The following is a 20,784-nucleotide window of genomic DNA, read 5'->3' on the forward strand; positions in this document are numbered from 1 at the left end:
CCTCGGTTGTGCCACCGGGGGGGGGAACGGGAAGGGGTGCGGGATGCAGCGGGGAGATGCGCCCAGGCGAAGCCGGCCTCCCCCTCCCCACCCCGGGCATTTACCTACGTGGGGAGGCTCTGCTCCGAGAGCGGCTCATTGCGAGCGACAGCAGCAGCGACAGCTCTGCGGATCTGCCCTTGCGGGGCTTCTCTTCTTCCCCCCCCCCTCCTGGCAGCCACACGTTTTTCCCGAGCGGAGAACCCCGGCAGAGGCGCTTTGGCCGCATTTTTGACTCCCACACGCCATCCTCATCCCGCCCTTTTATCCTTCCCCACCCCATCCCCCGGGGGTCGGTCCCGTCTTCTTTCGTATCCCGGAGGGGACAGACGGGACCCCCCCCCCCCCACCAGTACCACCACCAACCACCAGCACCTCCCCAGTCCCGGGCGGTGTGAAAGCCCGGGGATGCGGGGAGGGGGCACAGCCCTTGGTGGGATGGGATGGATCGATGGGAGCCCCAAAATTCCCCACGCTTCCCGCTGGGAGAGCGACAGCCCCTCTTGGGGACCGGGGGGGGTCCCCCCAGCCCTTTGCCCCAGGTCAGCCTGGGTCCCCTGCGCTCCGTGCTGTGGCAACGGAGCTGGGAGCAATTCCCACCTCTGACCAGTATCTCTCCTGGACTTGGTCCCCCTAAGAAATCACCCCATCACCCCCTGGGGTGATGCAAACACAGGAGACCCACTCATTTTGGGGACAGAAATAAAATTACAACTTTGTCCGGTCTACCAAAACGGAGATCTAAGGTCGGAGCAAAAGGTCGTGCGCGCTTCAGGTTCTCCAACGGTTTTATTTCACCGTGCTATTTGGGCAGTCCAACTCAGGCCACATTTAGGAGCTTCTGGGAAAAATAAAAGAAGTGGCCAGCCAATAACTTTCTGCCTTCTCGCTTGTTTGTTGTTCTTGTTAATGTAAACCGTGCAATCTGGATGAGCAGAAGAGATTACAGCCACCACGTGGGAAATGCGTGGCAGCACATAGCTTGACGGCTGTTATGTCGTGCAGCGCCTTCACCTCCAAGTCCTCAGCCTTCCTCAGGGTTAGTTTCACCTTGCTGGAACCCAAGTATCATTTATTTTTTAGGCGTCGCAGGGACATCAAAGTAGACTTTGCTCGTTCTGGGTTTTGCATTCTTGCATATTTGTTTTCCTTCTCTTCCTCAGGCCACAATCAGCCTTCTTATGTAATGACTTGTGTTATATAAACTCCATTCTTCAAGGAACAGTCATTAACCTACTACTGGGTATTGAAAATACTAAAATACTGTCACACAATTAAAATCACTAAATGGTGTCCTCAAATTAGAGCACAGATTGCATTGCAGATTTTTTTTTTTTTTTTTAAATTAAACCACACACATGAAACATTTGATAAGCCAGGCACTTCATGCAAAAGAGCAGCAAGGCTGGGAAGGCGCTTCTCGCTGCAATCCTGCCCGACCCATCAGCGTTCCCTCCTCAACGGCCCTCTGCCCTGAGCTGCTTTCCCTTCTTACTGAGCTAGGAGATGGTTTCTACCACCTATATGCAGACCTCGGTGAAAGTAATGCAGCGCTAATGCAGCTAGTTACTCTGCTAGTTGTAGAAAACATTGGCGTTTTTAAAGTAACGGCCAAATAAAATCACAGGAGAGAACAGACAATCTGAAGACAAGTCTCGGTTTGTGCAACCGAAGTTTTGCCTGGCCATCAGCCGATGTTTCTGATCTCCCAGCCATCCCCACACACTAGGCTGGGTCAGGAACCGAGGAAAAGGTTTGTCATTGACTCGGGTATAAGGCGAATTTCTCAGCCCAGCTCCGGAGGAGCCATCTTCCCTTGTCGTCCTTTTGGACCAAAAGTCCTGGCTGATGGGGATTCTAAACATCACCGTTCTGATCGCTTTCAGCCTAGTCCTGCGCAAAATGGTGCTAACACACAGGGTAGCGCAAGGGTCCTTTCTTGCACCCACTGGCACTACGCAGAGTACAGGATTTATACTAAATGTGACAGGCTCACAGGGCTGCGAATGTGGATAGCGGCCATGAAATTATCACAGACTTTATGAAATGCAGTCCCCTCACAGAACGTTTGAGTCAATGATCTTCTGTGGCACGGAATTATACCAGAAATCCCTTCTCCTCTCTCCACTTCAGCCTCCTTCAGTTGGCAGGAGTACCAAGTGACATCTGCCATTCTGCAGCCAGGAACATCTCACACTCGCTTTACTGCAGCGTGTCAGTCAAACAAGTTTCCTCATTGTTCTTGCTGGCCCATTTTCAACATGTCCAGACTTGGCTGGACCCTGTAAAGCATGTTTTGTCCCCTCCTCCTGACCCTGCTACTTCTAGATTTGCTCCCTAGCCTTGGTACAGACTCAAGAGTTTTTCAAGCAGCAGCTCTTCCCAGCAATCCGTGGTGGAAACGAGGAGTTCCGCACAGCCAAGGCAGGGATCAGACCGGAGACAAACCGGGGCAAACCTAAACAGACCGCCTGTTCTTGCAGGAACAAACCAACAGCAATGTTTCTGTGCCATTCAGTGCTAGCACACATTGAATTCTTGGCTGCTCACAGCCCGATTAGCCAGAGACCCAAGAACAACCCGAGGCCACGCATGGTGTTCAGCCACTCCAGCCTTTCGCCTGCGTGTCTACGGGAAACATGGCCAAGAAGAGTTTCTCTAGTGACTTCCATCTAACGAAAAGAGGCAGCAGGGACTGACTCTATTTGAGCAAAGCGACATTATACTTGCATGAGCAAAGACTGTCTTTTTAATGTAGGTGCTAACAGATGATTAGACAGTTTCGGGTTGTCACTGCAATGGTTTTGTTAAACTTGTTCCTAATCACTTTAACGTTGCTAGAAGTAAGCTGCTCCTTTCTGAAAACAAGCATCCACGCTACCTGTGGCTCCTGTTCAGCTTCAAGTCCCATGTCGTACTGTCACCACCATCCTCACGCAGACAAGTCCATGGTCTGCATTACAAGATCTCAGCAGCATTTGGCCAGTCCCTGACAAGTGACCACTGCCTTTTCCTTTGTTTTGACCCAACCTGCCTCCTTTAGTTCTCAGCACCTGAGGGCATACAGCGAACATACCCTTCCCTCCGTGTAAAATATCTTTTAAAATGCCAGCAATACCGGCTAAGATGATAAAAAAAAGACCAGAGATATCTGTATCGGAGCCACCTCAGATTTTTTTTTTTGCCCTGTGACTATGCAGCCCCAGGTAGGAATATTATCACAAGTCACTTTCACAGGAACTGACTCCCTCTACTTTCCTCTTGAAGGAAGCACAGACCTCAGCCGGTGTTCTGTGGTGCACACACAAGTCAGAATTTATAGAAGAGTCTAACAACAACTAGGGCTAGCATTTCTCTCCTTTTTCCTTTTTAATTTTTTTCTCTACCATAAGAACCCACTCAGCTCTCCTATACCCTCCCTATACACCACTAACTGTTTTTGATTCCCCCGTTCTTTTCATAGTTCCTGTGGTGGTACAAGCATTTTGCGTTTGTCTTTATTGATACTTTCTCCTAAGCTTCTATATGTATGAGAGAGAGAAGTTGAAGCTGAATAATCTGCCTAGCAACAAATTCATTAGGCTGCTGCTTTGGGGAAATCGAGCTAGGATCATTGATCTTTGCACAGTCGGATCCAGCAATATGGAAACCTAGGGAAGAATGCTCTTTTCCACCATATTCAGTCCCATTGCGTTATCTGCCTTAACTTCGTGCGGTGAGCCTTACAGGCAAGTGAAGGCAGGCAACGAGCAGAGAACTTCAGGGATGAGACACCAGCAGTGCAGAGGGGAGAGAAGGCATTGCTCTTTAATCACAAACTTTTATTTATATAAACCTATTTAAAAGACGTGCTGACGTCTCTAACAGAAAGAAGAATGTTCGTGGATGTTACGAAGGTCTTCAGCAAGACAGGAAACACAGAAAACAGACACAAAATCGAGAGTGACTTGTGTGAAAGAAAAAACAGGCTGCAAACTAGAACTGAACAGGGCTCCACTGCTCTGTGCCTTATGGATAGGATCTGCAGAGGGCTGATATGTGAGCGGTGGAAACCTCAAGAAGTTCTTGGCAAAGATCTGCCCACGCAGGAAGCAGCATCAACTTCACGGCAGCAAGAGAGCAAAATCTTATAAACGCACTTCAACTGTTCTTTAATCAATATGGCCTTTCATAGAAAGTCAAAAAAGTGAGAGAAATGCTGACAAAACATGATCGCTACATTTAGAAAGGTGGGGGGGAACCTGCATTTTAAAGCTACCCCTGCTGGCCTTATGGAAACTGGGAGAACAGCCTAGATAGCTGAAAACTCATTTACAGCAGAAATCTCCCATCACAGCCACATTCTGAATACTTGCAGCCTGTGTTCACAAGGCGTTAACTCTTCATTGCTTTCCTTCGTTAAACAGAAAGAAGGCCAACTACAGGACTTAAAAAGAAATGGACCATCTTTCAGCACTGATGCTCATCAACGGGAGTATCAATGTATCTACAAGGCAGGGAAGACAGGGAAGAGCACACCATCATCATATATATTGCCAGCCCACTCTTAAAGGAAAAAATACATTACTTTTCCCATTTCCTTTAAACTGACAGTTTCTCTTGAAATTTCGTTTGGACACAGAAAGTAACTTTGACCTTGTGTTTAGCCAGAGTTTATTTTGTACCTACATACATACTTGTGTGTGTATAAACATACGTATCTCTCAAACAAGACTAGGATCCCATAAAATTCCTGTATAAACTGAGCTTCATGGTAGATTGCAATGCAAATGAAGCATATAGAGACAAAGTAACTATATAAATGCATACATTTTTCACTAACCTGTAAGTTAAATGAGAAGTAATATGTCAGAGTAAGAACAGCTTTAGCTGAAGAACAAGTTTTACTCACAGAAATCTGAAATACTTTGAACTGGACTGTGGATCATTCGGAATACTTGCCTGTCCATCCAGGTCAGTCATCCATCATCCATCTGCACATTGGTAAATAAACAAATCACGAATGGCCAGCTCCCAGCGTTGCTTTTGCTTATGAACAGAACATTTAGGATGGAAAGAACAATTCTGTAACGTCCTGTATACTACATCACGTTTTTAGACCAAGGCTTCTCAGTTCAGTTGAAGAGATGCAGTGAACTGAAGTTCTACTAATTAATCCATACTTACCACTACAGCAACCAGAATTCTCTGCCAGTTACACACATGAAAAGTATAATCTTTATGCAATAAAAAGTAAATCTCCACATACACACAAAACACGGGTTAAAACATCCTGTTTGTGTTTTTACCGCCTTTCAATAAAATAACAACAAAGAGCTCTGTTTAGGATGAATTAAGTTGAAAGTAGAAAACACTTTCAAATGCTCTCCAAGTTTCACCTTACCACAGAGTGGACTTCAGTACTGATACTGTATAGGGAAGGAAAACTCTGCTCAAAATACTCACTACCGTGCTTGCTTGAAATGTCTTTTTAAAGAGATGAACTAAAGCAGTTCAGAATCATCTTCTTCCTTTGGCTGTAAATATCCCCATGGTAACAAGCGACGGTATCAGACAGACAAATGAGCAGAAGCAGAGGAGGCTGAATGAAATCCTTCAAATACAGAATCTCCAGAATCAAAATGGGACAGGAGAAGCTAATCAGAAAACGTACACTCTGCAAACCTTATCACAACTGCTGCTTGAACTCCCCATCCCCTAATTGTTCTGATCTATTCATTCATTCTCCACAAAATTTTCGCTTTAAGTATTTTTAACAGACAAGAAAAACAGCACAGGTAATTCAGAAATATTAAAGATTCCTGGGACCCGAGTATGATGCGATGACCCATTTGGACACTGTCCAGGACACAGATTGAGCTGGCAGAGGTCTCCATTTTCCCACAAGGCAGTTGAAACCACAATCAACCCCCAGATCCCAGGAGTAGAGAGGTATAAGATTTCTTTGGGGACCTGACTCGACAGACTTCAAGATTTGCAGCTGCAAAGAAGTATTTTCAGATACAGACTTGGAGTCTTCAGGTGTGCAGCAGATACCTTTTAATATATGTGAGTGTGTTCATTGAAAGAGGTTAAGTAGCATTGCCATATGACCTACCACATACACAGCTGAAGTTGTCCTAAATTGAGAGAAAGTACTTAGCACTAACTTCCTGCATGTGCAAAACGAGTGAAGTTAAGGAAAATTAGGCAGTCCATGTGAGCTGTCAGACGGCAGTGATAGAATGAGAAAGAAGCCAGGAGCTCAAACCCCATTTCATGCTACTGCACTTTTAACATGATGATTATAAAGTTTTCCTCACATACCCAAGTATTAAAGAGCACATAGACCTCATCTGCTCGAACACGTTTACAAGTTCCTTTAACAGAACAACTTTCAAGATCTTCTCTTGCCTGTAAGCAGCAACACTTTACCATTCACACTTTGAACTTCTAATAATTTGGTTTGTTTTCACTTTTATCAGTTTCATCAAACAGAAGTCTGAGCTTTTGCTCTGTTTGTATACACGTACTCTGTTTCTAGATTTTGAGCCATGACAAACATGTTTATTATTGCTGTATGGGAGGAAAATGCTATTCAAGAGATACTTCAGTTAAAAAGAATGCTTTAAACTATTTCTGTTGACAGCGGAGTTTGCCATTTCTCCCCATCTTTCTTACAGAAGACATATATACAATTGGCCCTCACTGCTACAGTTACAGCCTCACAATCTTATTAATCTCACACACGATAATTCAAAAGCAATTAAGATCCCAAAAGATTTCGTGGTAGTGCCCTAATTCATGCGGGGAAAGCAGTTCGCTTTAGCTCAACACAGGATCAGAAATCATTATAAGCTGCCCAAATTCACAGCCTCTCCGAACAAGGGACACAGTTCGGGTCTTTTGATTCCTACCAAGATCTTCTTGCTGTCGCTACCCTCTCCAAGACACTTTGGATGAATGAGCATTCTCGTGCTGCTTCAGATACTTTGTGGTTTACCTCACAGAGAACAGTCACACTTACTTAGCTTCCATTTTGAAAACAGAAACACTTACAGGTTTTTCATTTTTATTGGATGCTTCCAACTTTATATCTAATAATATACAGATACTCGTTTTTCATTGTTCCATTCATATCCTCACATAGTTCAGCCATTCTGTCACATTAAAATAAAAAACAAAAGCACAACTGAAATAAAATAAATTTGTAAGCTGGAAAAATACATTATAAACTTATATTCAAGAAACATTCTCTTTATAATTAAAAACCTACTTGTAATAATTAAAGTAGGATTTAAAGAAAAACTTGATTTTCTTTTTTAAATAGGTGGCCTTTGTGTATACTTTTAATCATCTCATATGTACAACCCCAGCCAGTATCTCTGCCTACCTGTGACAGAATACCTGAAACAAAACAAAAAGACACTGAAAAGGAGTTCTGAAACAAAAAAATTTCAATATTCATTTTCCAGGAAAATACAGTATAATCAGAACTTTAAACACATGCTTCCCTCATCTGTATTAAGGCCTAAGAGACAGATGTGCTTTAATAAAAGCAGACAGTATGAAGAAAAGTCCTTCCACTTTTCTCTTCAAATTCCTGTAACAGCTCATCTATTTCATTTTCCATGTCTTCTGTGTGCTGTATCTAGAAGAGAAAAAATACTAAGCAACCGGACTCCAAGGATATGATATAGTTTAGAAAACTGTAATAATTCAATGCTTTTGGCTTCCTGTGAAATCTAAACCAGCAGGCTGTACCAAATAGTGCAGCACTGGGTGCTTTACTGAGATTCCCAGCATTCCCAAATGTACATATATTCTGCATCATGTTTATCTGCATATCCTTCCTTCTCCAACCCACTGAACTGGCACTTAACTAATACTTTGTTGAGTAGGCAACATTCCTCCTCACTAGGTAACAAATGGAAGCTTCAGAATAGCTATAAGCACACTGAACAGATGGCTAAAATTTCAAGTCCTTGAACTCTCTTAGGCTTTTTGAATCTGGAAAGGTTTAAGACCAGAATAGATCACACAGGCTGGAGTGAAAAAAAAAAAAAGCCTGTTGCCACACTGGAATAGGTGAACTCATCAACTTGCACGCTGTAAAAGGACACAGATCCTTTCTCTGTTCTCTTCACAGTTACATCGACTGTTTTGAGTGCAGCTTATTTCAGTCTTACTTCAAGAGCTAGGGCCCCTGAATATGGATGACAGAAAGCACCATTTTTTTCTTCCACATCATACACACAACAGGGTGGTACTATGAAATACACCTACATAGGATGTTTTCCAAGTATATCGTGATTCAGAATGCAACTCTGATGTCTAAATCCCACGTATTACAACTGCTTTCAAAATGGACGTTTTTTTGCCATAAACAGTGTTTTGAGTATGGGCTCAACATGTGTAATGGTTATGCACAGCGCTTTGCAATACTGCTTTCCACGTAAGCTATGAATGCATTGGGTTTGAATGCACAGAGTCCCCTTCAGAAACCATGTTTGCACAACAGCTCCAAAAACAACCACAAGAATTTGGAAACTTACATCTCTTGATCACAGATTGTAGTTAAGGCATCCAATATGCAGCACCTTTAAGGAGTACTAAGCAAACCCCAACCCCTGTGCAGTCAGCTGGGTCCAAGGTACCCACAGGCAACGAGCCCTCTCTACTTACACACTGGCAGAGCTCACAGATAAGGAAAGCACCCAGGGTTGCCTCCTCATGGTTATCCTGAATGTCCACATTGATCACATGTACTGGCTGACATGTCTCCTGCTCTCTGGAATTTAAATCTATTTGAAAACAAAACACACGAAACAGCAAAACTTTGGGTGGAATGGTATCGTATTTTACACAGAGTATTCTTAAGATTTTTAAATATACATAGACATTGTCCACCTCCGCCTTCCCCAAACTTGTTTTTGGAAAATTGTTTATTTAATATTGTCTTAAACAATAGTCCCTCTTGTTTTTAAAATAAGAGATGGATTTTGGAAACAAAAGAATTCTGTTTTGTGGAAGGGTTGTGGCAGTTTACTTGCCCTGGTCAAGAAAAGTTACTGCTCACCTCACTCTGACAGTCTTTAAAGACCAAGATCAAGATTCTCAAAAGTCAAGAATGATTTTGGGCTTCCTCACCTGCAGAGTTTTAACTGCCTGGTTTTAAAAAAAAAAAACAAATAAACAAAAAACCAAACAAAAAACCCAGCCACTGTACATGTGACACTCTGAAAATTAAACTGCAAGGTGAACTCCTACAAGTTAAGCACTGATAGTCATATTAGAAAACCCTAGCTTTAATGTGTCCCACTTGTTAACAAGGGGTGAAGGGGGAAAAACAAAACATCCTTTTCCTACCAATCCACCCATGTATTATTGTTATGCCTCTCTCCCATAACCTTCCTATTACACCCACAGTTTTTAAGCTACAAGTTGTTCTCTCCTAACCCCATTCGGCAACTTCATTTTGGCAAACCTGTTGAGGCCTCCATCTTAAAATTTCAGCTTTCACATCTAGAGCCATTTGGTAGCACTCAAGTCTTCTTCCTTTCATTGGTCAATTATGAAGGGCATTACCATGAAGTAAAGAGAGATGCACAACTAGAAAATTAGCAAGTGGCTGCTCTTCACCTCCCTTCCTCAGGATACTCACCTAAAACATTAAGGTGAAAGCTGCTTTCTACGTGAGACATGCTGAACTTGCTGAAGATCCATTCAAGTACCAGGGCAGATGCTCTCAGAACTTACCAATACATTTCAAACACTTCACTTAAACATTCAGAACACTAATTGCTCAGCTTGCGAAAGCCCAAATGTGTTGTGCTTTGTATTGCCTGTGCGTGACCACCGAGGACTGAAAAGGCAAGGCAACAGCCTCTTAAATTATGTGTACGATACTAATTCAGTTGGCTGGTCTTTCAACGTGAAGGAAACACCTTAAACCTCACAAAAGCCTGTATCCGGCATTTCCAGAGAGAGGGTTCTCAGCCCAGGAGCTGAGTCACTGCTGAAAGCCCGTAACTTTCAGTGAGTTCACATCAAGCTTGCTGCATTGTGTTCATGCAGAACCCAATCCCCAACTGAGATTCTTCTGGCATATCTCACTTTGACTCATTTAAGGGCAAAGCCATAGCATGTTTGCAGAGTGTTAACCACACTCAAGAACAGTTTCTCCACCTGTACAGAAGGTATTTATTGTGGATAAACTGCTTGGTAGGTCACAGGAAGTCTTCCGCAGTGAAGGAAAGGAAAGTTGCATCAGGAAGGCAGCTTAGATTTTGTGTCTCCACCAACCCAGGGTGAAAAAACGCTCATCGTGTACAACTTGCTAGTTTTCTAGATCCGTGCTTGCTATTTCTTTATGTCAGCCCTTAAAATTGCTATATATACACATTCTGTGTAGCTGCCAACACCAGCATCTTTTAGAAATAAGTATTCAGCCATCACTTCTCTGATACATAAAGGCTACATCAATGGACTGCAAGCTCTTGTCCGTGCTGGTGTTCCAGCAGCAGTAGTCAGAGGAGACAGATGTGTTTCCAGATTTGTGAAAGACTTCAGGGAGGAGGGGGAAAAAAGCACTCAAAGTTAACTTGGTTTATCAGTTCGAGTTCCTTACCTTCTACTACTTGATCATAGACTCTTTCTTCACACGTTAGGATCAAATCAAAAACATCTTTGCAGTTCTGGAATCTTTCTGGTCTTGGCTTGATTCTCTTATTTCTGTCCAACATGTGTAAAATCCCATTCTGTGTGTATCTGAAGTTGCTTGAGTTAAGTACCTTTACTTTAAGAAAAGTCATGTTTTTGAGAAAATGACCAGTACACGTTAAATTATAACTGTATCTTTAAAATTAGATTCTTTCTGTTTGCAAATATAAAGATCAGTGACCACTAAGTAGATTCCTAAGGTGGCAGCATGATCCCCATCAGGGTAATTCATGCAGCTGCTGATTTTCAGAGACCTGCCACTGTCATTAGTACAACGGCAGAGACAGCTTTAAAAGGCCCTCATAAAAGCAGAGTTCCTCAGAAGGACAACTTTTCTTGGGCAACTATTTTTGTATCTATAATGCTTGGAACACACAGACTTAGCTGTTTGCGTGAGCAGAATGTCCTACATTCACTTAAGTCACTGCCCCTCACTCCAGGGGCCTCTATCTTGAAAGTCAATTATGTGGCATTTCTAGTGTCAACTCCACATCTGCATGAAGTCCTACGCAGGCCTCAGGTTTATGCAACTGAACTTCTAAAGAAAGTGAAATAAATCACGGAAGCATAATCCCTTAAAAATATCCCAAGATACATAAATGGGAATGAAGAACACCACTGACTTTATGCCTGTCAGAACTTCAGTCACTGTGTGAAAGGAATCTGTCATGCTGCTTGGTAGCTATATTTATGCTGGTAGCATAACCTTGAGGCTCAAATTTACATCCTGTATCCCCCTTTCAGACAGGATTCACTAATCCCACTGTCTTCTCAGCCTTCTGGGACATGCAGTTTCATTAGGAACGCATCAGCATTGACTGTTCCATAAATCTGCTCACTTGACTAAAACCAAACTCCCTCTGAAGGTAAAGTTTTATGGGTAAATTAGGAATACCAGGAAAGGTTTAAAATAAGAAAGCCTGGAAACTGAAGCATCTCTTCCTTGCTTTGAAGCAGCAGTACTTTTAGCCATCTAAGTATATATTTTTAAATCAAAATAGCAGTAAGGATAACGGTCTATAATTTCTTGAGATAACAGAAGGATTCTGAGAAAAAAAAATTCCATCATTAGTAGCAAGTCTGTCAGAGGTCATCTTGGCTTATTTCCTTGTTGAAAAGGTCATACACATACCTAGCAGGTACCTTAATTCTTTTCAGAGAACAGTTCCACAAAAGACCGAGAACTTTCTGTCTACCTTTTTGCAGTTGCCCTCTGGTATCTCAAGTTCTACTGCCCTAGGAAGCCAGATCTGCACCTGCTAATCTACATGCTTCAAAGTGTTCTTGAACACAGTTTTCAAGCAAATGGCCTCCAAAGCTTTTAAGTCTTTCAAGTTTAAGCTGTATTAAAAATTAAACCCATCTTTCTACCTGTAAGAGTCTACTTTTTATGGAAAAAATGTTCAGTTCTCTTACATGTCTGCATCATTGCACTTTAACTACTTGACTAAAGAAAATTTCAATTTTGAATCACAAACTGAATAACATGTTGTTTATCACAAATATATGTTGTCAATTCTCTCTCAGCCAACTGACTTCTACTGCATTTCTTCAGGTCACCTCCAAGCCTTTTAACCACTCTTCTTTCCCAAAAGATTTCTCCCTATGTAATTAAAAGAATTGTCCTTTATAGCCCAAAGCTATCTCACAAGCAGCTCTTGTACTCCAGCACCCACTGCTTCCTCACAGCACCCCTGTAAAGTCTCCTTGGGTTTGTTATGCTTGGAAAAAATCCACTTCAATGGAGCCATTTCAGACCTCTGGTTATTTGCAGAGCACAAAAATGACTGCAACAGCCATTTCCAAAATACTTGTAAACATCTGGTTGCATTGCTTTGTTCAGTTTGAAGGTGAGCCCTTTCTGGGCTCTATAGTCCTCATTTCTACATCGTGCAGTTCAAGGAAAAAAAAAATCCACAACATCCCACACACTTTTTTGGGTTCTTTCCCTCCCCCCTTTCTAGGATAAAATGTTGCTGGCATCTGTCCCCTAGCTTTCCTGACTGAGCTTGGAGACAGAATTATGCATATGCAAAAAACCCACACAGTCAAGCTTTCTGCTTTATGGAGTCGAGCTTTCTGCTGCCAACTTACAACTATTTTTTTTCCAAGGGCCCATCTGCCTATAAAAGGAGGCTGAAACAAGCAGTTAAGATTCATGACGCTTTCATATTTGGTCGTCTGAAATCTTTTTCACCTGGAAAAAACCAGCATACCATCCTTTCAGCAAGCAGGGGGATGTGATCTGCATGATTGTTTTGAATGCATAAGCATAACCCAGCTTCTCTCTCTTCATGAGCTTAGGTGAACGCAAAGATATTACAACTTATTAATGGTTTCCACTATACTGCCAGATGTTGAATCATTTAAGTCAGACTTTGCTCTCCTTCCAAGAGATTTCAACTCCATGCTCCCTATCCTATGCATCTCTGCTCTTTCTTTCCAGCAGTCACTTCTTCAGAAGGTACTCACAGAATTTTCACCTGACTTTCAGTGCTGTAATGTTGTCTGGCCATAGCAGCCTTCTTAACACTACCATGCTCAGAAAGTCAACAAAACATGCACACATTTATCTAAGAGGCCTTCACCTACTGCAAACTCTCGGTATAGTAAATCCATCACATTTTTACAGCGAGTCCAATTCAGATATCACTTTTATTGGAGTAACTATGCTAAACAGATCCACAATATAACGAAATTTATGCATGACAACTCAGTAATGCTAAGACTTGATATAAAAAGGAGATGTTGCAATACAAGTTGAGTTTTTCCAATAGACACAGCATTGTTGCTCATTCTTATGGAGACAGCTATACCCAGCTGTTTCTATTGTTACTGACTGTGCATTCTCTCCATTTACTTAAGGACATTCCATAACAATGAACTGAAGATACACATGTATTTTAAAAAAATAGTTATGTGTGTGTGTTTAGATTAAACCCCTAAAGCTTTCACAGCTTCTGCTACCTAAATTTAAAATTCCCATCACAGACACCAGAAATGCCTTTTACAATCCATTTGATAGGTCTTTGCCCAATACACATAGCTAACCATCCTTTACCCCTCTCATCAGTTTATCAGTAACTTGTTCACTGGCAGGACCCAGAAAATACTTCTAGCTATGAGCAGTAACTGAAAGATGCATATAGCCAAGACAGTACAGTCTCTTCCCCCCCTTCTTCAGCACGGCATAGCCAGCAGTGGTTGTACTTAACAGACCACACAGCGGTCAGTCTGGTTTTGTTCAGAAACCTAGATCATTGACAAAGCAAGAACAAGCAGATTCTACCAACTGCCTGAACATCAGCAAGAAATACTGATGCATTCTCTCTCTTCTCTCTCACATTCGGTGCTTGGTTTTGCAGATGTCCTTTCATGCAAGCGTTTGCTTTGAACCGGGCACTTCAAACTTCAAACCCTCTTGCCAATATTATGTGGCAAAAGCATGGACACAAGAAGTTGTTCAGTGCAACACCACCAAAGAAAATACCAATGATCCACAATAGCCTCTCTAAATGCCTTTCCCCCCCTCCCAGGTTGTTTACAAGTTCTAAAATACCAAAATGTTTTGAGTTTGCCAAGTCCTCTCCAAAAGTCTCTACTGAAAGCAATTTCAATTAAAGATACTGTATAAACTATTCTCCCTAAACACTAGTAATACCCAGAAGAGGTTTTGCAGAACTGAAAGTCTATCTGCTGGTTTTACCCATCTTCCACTGCTGCACGGAAGTAACTGTTTAATAGGTTCACTTTGCAAAATATGAGTAAGTCTTGGTAGAAACTGTGAACAGGCACTCTTGTTAAAGTGAAAGTGGCATATGGGAGAAGATCCACAGAATAACGCAGATAATCCTGAGAAGCAGAAGTCTTTTCTTGTTCAATGTATTCTCATAATTATCTTCACACGTTGCTTATGATTAGTTACTAACTCCTTGCTCTCACCTCCCCAAACCGGCATTGTATGTCATAAAACCTACAATGAGGCTAAAATAAAAAAAAATAAAAATTTTCCCTATTCCAGAATACTGTTTTTCAACGTCCAGATACACCACTCCCATGTTGAAAGGTAACCATAACAATTGCATTGCCTTCACAAGTGTCTAATGTCCTGTTTTGCTGATAGTGTTTCTTGTGTAGTTGAATAGAGTGACAAAAACTTGGTGGTTACCAGACTATGAAATTCAGTAAAATGTAGATTGCTGGTTTTGTTAGGAAATTGGATCCTTACAAACCTGAAAGATATTTCTGGCTATAATTTTGTGAGAACTATTGTTGGAAATCCATTAAGAAAAAAAAAATCTAGGGGAAAAAAAAATAATGCATATAGCTTTTTCAACATCAGTCAGCCCCTTAACACTGTATGATGATTACCTCTGTCAGAGGTCAGCTGCGTAAAACATGTTAAAAAGAAGTGATAGGCAGACTTAGAACAATGATGACAATAAAAATTTCTCCTACAGATGCTACACATTACTCCATTCAAGTATTATGAAAATTAACAGAAAAACAAAACAAAACACTCAAGTACATGCTCTTGCATATTTACACTCTCTCCTAATTAGGTCTTCCAGGGTCTGGTCTGTATTTTTGTAACTGTTAAAGTTGTACTGAATATGCTCATACACTTATATAAAAAAAATCACTCATGGTGTAATTAATTTTTTTTATTGACTCAAAATGTTAGCACTATCTCCCAATCTACGCCTGTTAACAATATACTTATTCCTCTGTTTAGCCATACTCGTGAACAGCAGTTATTCCAAGTTCTATTTCTGAAGCCCACTTTTTAGGAAGCTAAAGATGGTCTTTAGAACAACTTGTAAATCTGTCTATGAAGAATTAAAGGGAGTCTAGACATTCTCTTCTTCACATCAAACAGCAGAATCTAGTAGGAAAGTGAGATGGAGTTTCTCTGCAGGGATAGACTACTTTTTTTTTTTTAAATAGCTCCTGGATAAAATATGGCATATTCCCTAAAGAACTACATATTGAGACCAATTCCCCCAATACATCAATATTAAAGGGGACTGCCAGCACCTGAAAGAGTACTAAATAATCTGCATTAAAATAATAGCCAAATGCATCAGATTTGACTTCCCATTAACAAGAATTCTGCCCCCCCTCACCCCCCAACATGAAGTGCTATCTATGTGTCACACCCAACCCAGCCTTAGACATTCCATCACTTCCAGACCTCAAGGTTTTATGTTGAATACACTTCTCAAGTAGAAGCACAAGAGGACAGCAAGAAGCAAGCAAGCTCAGAAACAGAAGACAAGATTACAATAATGTACTGGCTGTAACTTGAGCATTTTTATCACCAAACAAGCTTATAGAAAATTACGTAAGAAAACCAAGTTTTATTTGCATTAAATAAAAACAGATACTCGTTAGGGCACAAAGCATATGGCAAGATACAGGGTACAGAAAACAACTAATCTGCAGAGAAATTATTATGGATTATGTTTAGAGAACCTGTACTTGAGGTTGACAAAAAGCAACATATTAGCAAAGAAAAAACAGAAGGCTTTGATAAATCCCAAGATCAGACAGTTAAAGGTTGAGAGGTACACTGTACAACAGTAGACACATTCGAATCTGTCAGCGTACAAGATCACTGCTTCTTTTCCCAGAGCAGTAGGAATCAAGACCAGCCATTAAATTCACTGGGAATAAATCTAGTTAATGGTAAGGTTTTTTCCCCAGTAACTAGGATGATGGGGCATCCACCTACCATCTCAGAGATACAAGACCGCAAAATTCTGAATGAGAAATTCAGGAAAACGGGACTAAAATCAGAGTCGGACACAGCCAGATGAGTTCAGTTTCCCACTAAATTATTGTTTTGCAGAGCTCAGCATCCAACCGCAATCAGAATGCCCTATTAATTAAGCAAGGAGGTTTCAACAGTAGTTCAACCTCCAAGCTTGATATTCAGGAATGGATAGACAGGAATGACCACCGCCTCAGGCCATCTAAGTTGCATGTTTATAAAGGAACATGTATTTCAGAACTTCTAAACCACCATCTGGATACCAAGCACCATGTAAGAAACACAAGCAAGAAAACTAAATTTCATGCCTACTTCTTCATGTTTCAGCACATGATGCTGCATTTTAAGACAAAGGCTTCTTTGTTTTCATTTCTTACCACTGTTGCTTACAGAGCTGCATTTTAGTGGTGGTAATCATCGCACCTAGGCAATTTACCTTCAGAAGTATTTTTCATACCTTAAGAAGAAATTTAGATGAATTCAACCATGCAGGTTTAGAAGGTTGTATGTAAACATCTACATCTAAGGTCATCAAGGTAGAAAGTCTTCCTTGATAGTCGGTGAGAAAGAACCTGGCATATTGGTAGCCTAGCTACTCTGTTTTAATTCTTCCACCCTCCACAAAAAAGACATCAAAAATACCCCTTCCTCTCCTCTTGGCATAAAGGCATCCAGCCAGGTCCCATCAAGACAACTAGCCTGCAGATGACTAAACTCAGATTAAGTGTTGCCTTATACAATTTATATACCAATATATTGACCTATTTAAAGTTAAAATCCTGTATGATGAAAGAAAAATGATCTCTTACTGATCAAAGTATTCAGTAAGTTTAACTCCCAGGGGAAACTGAAAATGAAACTTACAAGTGATTTGAGCTGAAAGTTTTGGGGTACATAAATTAATTACATAGTCATCTAAAAGATACTAGAGACCAATTTATTAAACATAATTGGGCAAACTACATTTGCTAAAATGTATACACACTTTTTAGGGAAAAAAACATCTTTGAAGTAATGGCTGGCACCCAAAGCTTCTACATCTTCAAACAAATCTGACATGCTGATTATTCACTTTAGTGCAGCTGTCATCATACTCAAATACTGCAATTCTTCTTTGTGAAAAAACAGCAGCAGAGTACTTCTCACACTAGTATGAATGGCATTTTGCAGGTCTCTTTTCCGTATCATCTTAATTTATTTATTAGTATCTGCATTATAAAAAGAAGATACATTGTGTTAAATGCTGCTTGGCAAAATGCCTAGGAACTAGACATTTCCTTAAAGGAAGTGTGTGTGGGGGTGAGACTGCCCAACTTTCTTGCACCTTCAGAATCAGTTCCTTTTACAGGGAATAAAAGACTAAAAAGGGGCACCAGCACTACGAATTCTACTTTCCAAGCAACTGTGATTACAACTTCAAGAACTGCCTACATTCCACATCCAGAGCGCAAATTGCCTTTCATTTGGAATTGAAATTTTGTGGTTTTAGTACAAACCAGAGTTTGTTCACAAGTCTTTTGTGGCACTGTGTAACTTATAGTCTTAACACTGAGAATATGCCATCCCAAAAATATCACAAAAATACTAATTTGGGTTAAATAACATTTCTGATAACATTTGTGCCAGCATTAATGACTTGCAAAGAACTGAAGTGTCACTTATTTTTTATCGCTAAGGACAACTACATAGCATTTCTAAGCTACAAGCTGCACAGATAAAATCCAACTGAGCACACACACAGTAGTTGGTCCAAATATAACAAGCTAGCCATGCTCATTTCCTCAAGTCTGGCTGAGCTGAGGGCTACATACCCACACATTACTGAAAGGAGGAAAAAATCTTTAGTTTAGCCTAGAACTCAAGTGCCAGACAATGACTTGTCAGTGCTGAACAGCTGAAACTATATTTGAGGATGAAACTGGACAGATACAAGCTGTCAAAGGGGAAAAGAACAGGCACAATGGCAAAGTCCACTGCCAAAGAGCTGGAGAAGGGATCTCACAGACATACTGAAGGGACTACCAGAAAGACAAGGATACCAGAGACAGAACACAAGATAACTTCAGAGATGTGGCATGTTTGACTATGCCATCAAAGAGCTGACTATGCACTTCATCCACATGTGTACTTCAAGAGGAGTTTGATTTTGATTGCTGGAATCTACAGTGTCTTGGGCACTTGGCAAGACAGCTCAAACTACTCCTAAGTCCAGTACATGACATGGACATGTAACAAAGGAATACAGAAATCATCATCAGGACCTGTAGGCAAGCAAGAGGAAATCGTAAGAGGATTCGTAAGTATCACACATTACTTTTGGATGCTCTTCTCAGGTTTAGAAACAAGTGCCAGATTTCAGAAGATGAGCAGCAAATGTCATAGGATTGGGCGGGGGGGAAGTACTTTCAGGCAGCTGTGAGGAGAGGTCTGTGAGAAAAGCATTAGTCATTCCATTTAATGTCTCAGAGAAACAGGGTCAGCAACAACTATTTTCAAATTGGTTTCCGTTTTTGTCATTGCTTTGTACTGTAAAACTCAAAGGCAATTTTCAACTAAATAGTTATAGCTGGATAGAGTAACTCAGATAAAGCAAAACACAAGTATTACAAAACTTAAATCAATTAAGCCATTTCATTTAACACATTTGGGAAACCTGAGAACACATTCGTAAAGTCAGCAGGACCACTTTTAAACAGCAGCATGCAGAGCAAGAATCATGCTGGATGAGGTCTGCGGCAAACATTCCTTAGTGCAACACTACAAACAGGATACTGAAGAACAGAAGGATGTGGTTAACCCACAGTCTGATTAACAACCAATTTGACAAAGCTTACATACACACAACTTGTGTGCCTTGGGTAAACACTTCTCACAGTAAGCCCTTCTCACACTGGTCATTAATAAGTCTCTATTCTTGCATTAAATTCTAAAGATCCTGAAGACTGCCATTTCTGACACCAGGCAGCAACAAAGCTAGAACATCTTCTCCCCCTCACCCCCACCCGAACTCACTATCTTCTGAAAATATAGTACTTTAATCACTTTGGGTTTTTTACCTGAAATGTATCTATGCTATGCCAATCAGAGGTATATGGCAGCAAGATAGTCTGAATTTCTTTCTTCCTGAAGACAGACTTCAGTAATTACACTACTTCAGATTGTAACGCTGCTTTCACTACCTTGTATGAAATCAGTCAAAAATAAGCATACCATAAAGTAGCAGCATCACATTTGGGAAAGGCAGGCATCTAAAGGCATATTTCTATTTATATTAGATTCCCTCTTTTGCTGACTTTCTCTCAGAAGATTACTGTGGAATTTTTCTGAAAAGACCTTTCAGGTATATGAATTCCTTGTGGCTGACTGAGCTCCATCTGGGATATGAAGCCCTTCAGACACTTCTTGCATGTACGCTAGCAGCATACATGAACAAGATCTTCCAACAAGAACTCCATGCCAGCAACTATTCTCTATATTGAGTGGGATTTCATAAATACAGTTGCATCAGCCAACCTGTTTCTACCGAGATGGAAAGTAAGAAACTGGCACACACCTCTTCTGCCATTCCCATGCTAGACTTCTAAATTGCGCTGCTAAATACTTCTTTGTATGTTGGTCCATTGCTGAAACCTTGCTATATTTACTCTAGTTGAGTAAATCTGCCACCTGGATCCCCAAGTGCCAGAACAATTATATTTGAAACACCTAGAAGGATATATGCTATCCTTCACAAAACAATGTGATCCAAATAATTCTGCCAATGCTTGAAGCACATGCCTGCACACGCTCTTGTATACTCTTAAGAGTACAATGAATATGACCAGGGTAAAATGGTAACAATGGCCATCTTACTCAGATTTCTCTTACCTTTCACATTTTTCTGATCTTCCTCCCATCAAGATGTGGGTTATTGATCACGTTTCCAAATGCATCCAAAGTTTCCAAACAATCTTTCATTTCTATCTGTCAGAAGTTTTCAAAACGCTCCTCTAAGTCACTGAATGATGTTTTATGCCGTAGTATGTGGCCATGGGGCAAGCCACACAGAAGTGAGTTTTCAAAACGCTTCATGGAAACGGATGACATATAAGCCATCTCAGATGTAGATGGTCAGAAAAATTTGGCATAGTTCACTCAATTTCTACAATTTGTATCTCTGGCAGTATTGAGAAATTTTTAAGATCAGAGTCATTAAACAAAAATGATGAAGCATCAAACTTTCACTTGCTCTTCCATACCAAAAAGAGTTAAGGTTTGTCTTACACGAACAT

At 40.9% G+C, this 20,784-nt stretch overlaps 1 protein-coding gene across 1 annotated transcript in view; it reads right to left on the reverse strand.

Annotated features, from left to right (window-relative positions):
- Nucleotides 1-7,088: 7,088 nt before the first annotated feature.
- The window catches only part of SSU72 (SSU72 RNA polymerase II CTD phosphatase homolog (S. cerevisiae)), a 29,967-nt gene continuing 16,271 nt past the window's right edge, over nt 7,089-20,784 (reverse strand). The window contains exons 3-5 of the mRNA XM_010577433.1: nt 10,649-10,788; nt 8,704-8,822; nt 7,089-7,669 (exon numbers count right to left, since the gene is read on the reverse strand). Coding sequence (XP_010575735.1) covers nt 7,568-7,669; nt 8,704-8,822; nt 10,649-10,788 — 361 coding nt within the window. The 3' untranslated portion in view covers nt 7,089-7,567. The remainder of the gene's footprint in view (nt 7,670-8,703; nt 8,823-10,648; nt 10,789-20,784) is intronic.

The sequence above is a fragment of the Haliaeetus leucocephalus genome, unplaced genomic scaffold (genome assembly GCF_000737465.1).
Source record: "Haliaeetus leucocephalus isolate CR32 unplaced genomic scaffold, Haliaeetus_leucocephalus-4.0 Scaffold556, whole genome shotgun sequence".
NCBI classification, from domain to species: Eukaryota; Metazoa; Chordata; class Aves; order Accipitriformes; family Accipitridae; genus Haliaeetus; species Haliaeetus leucocephalus.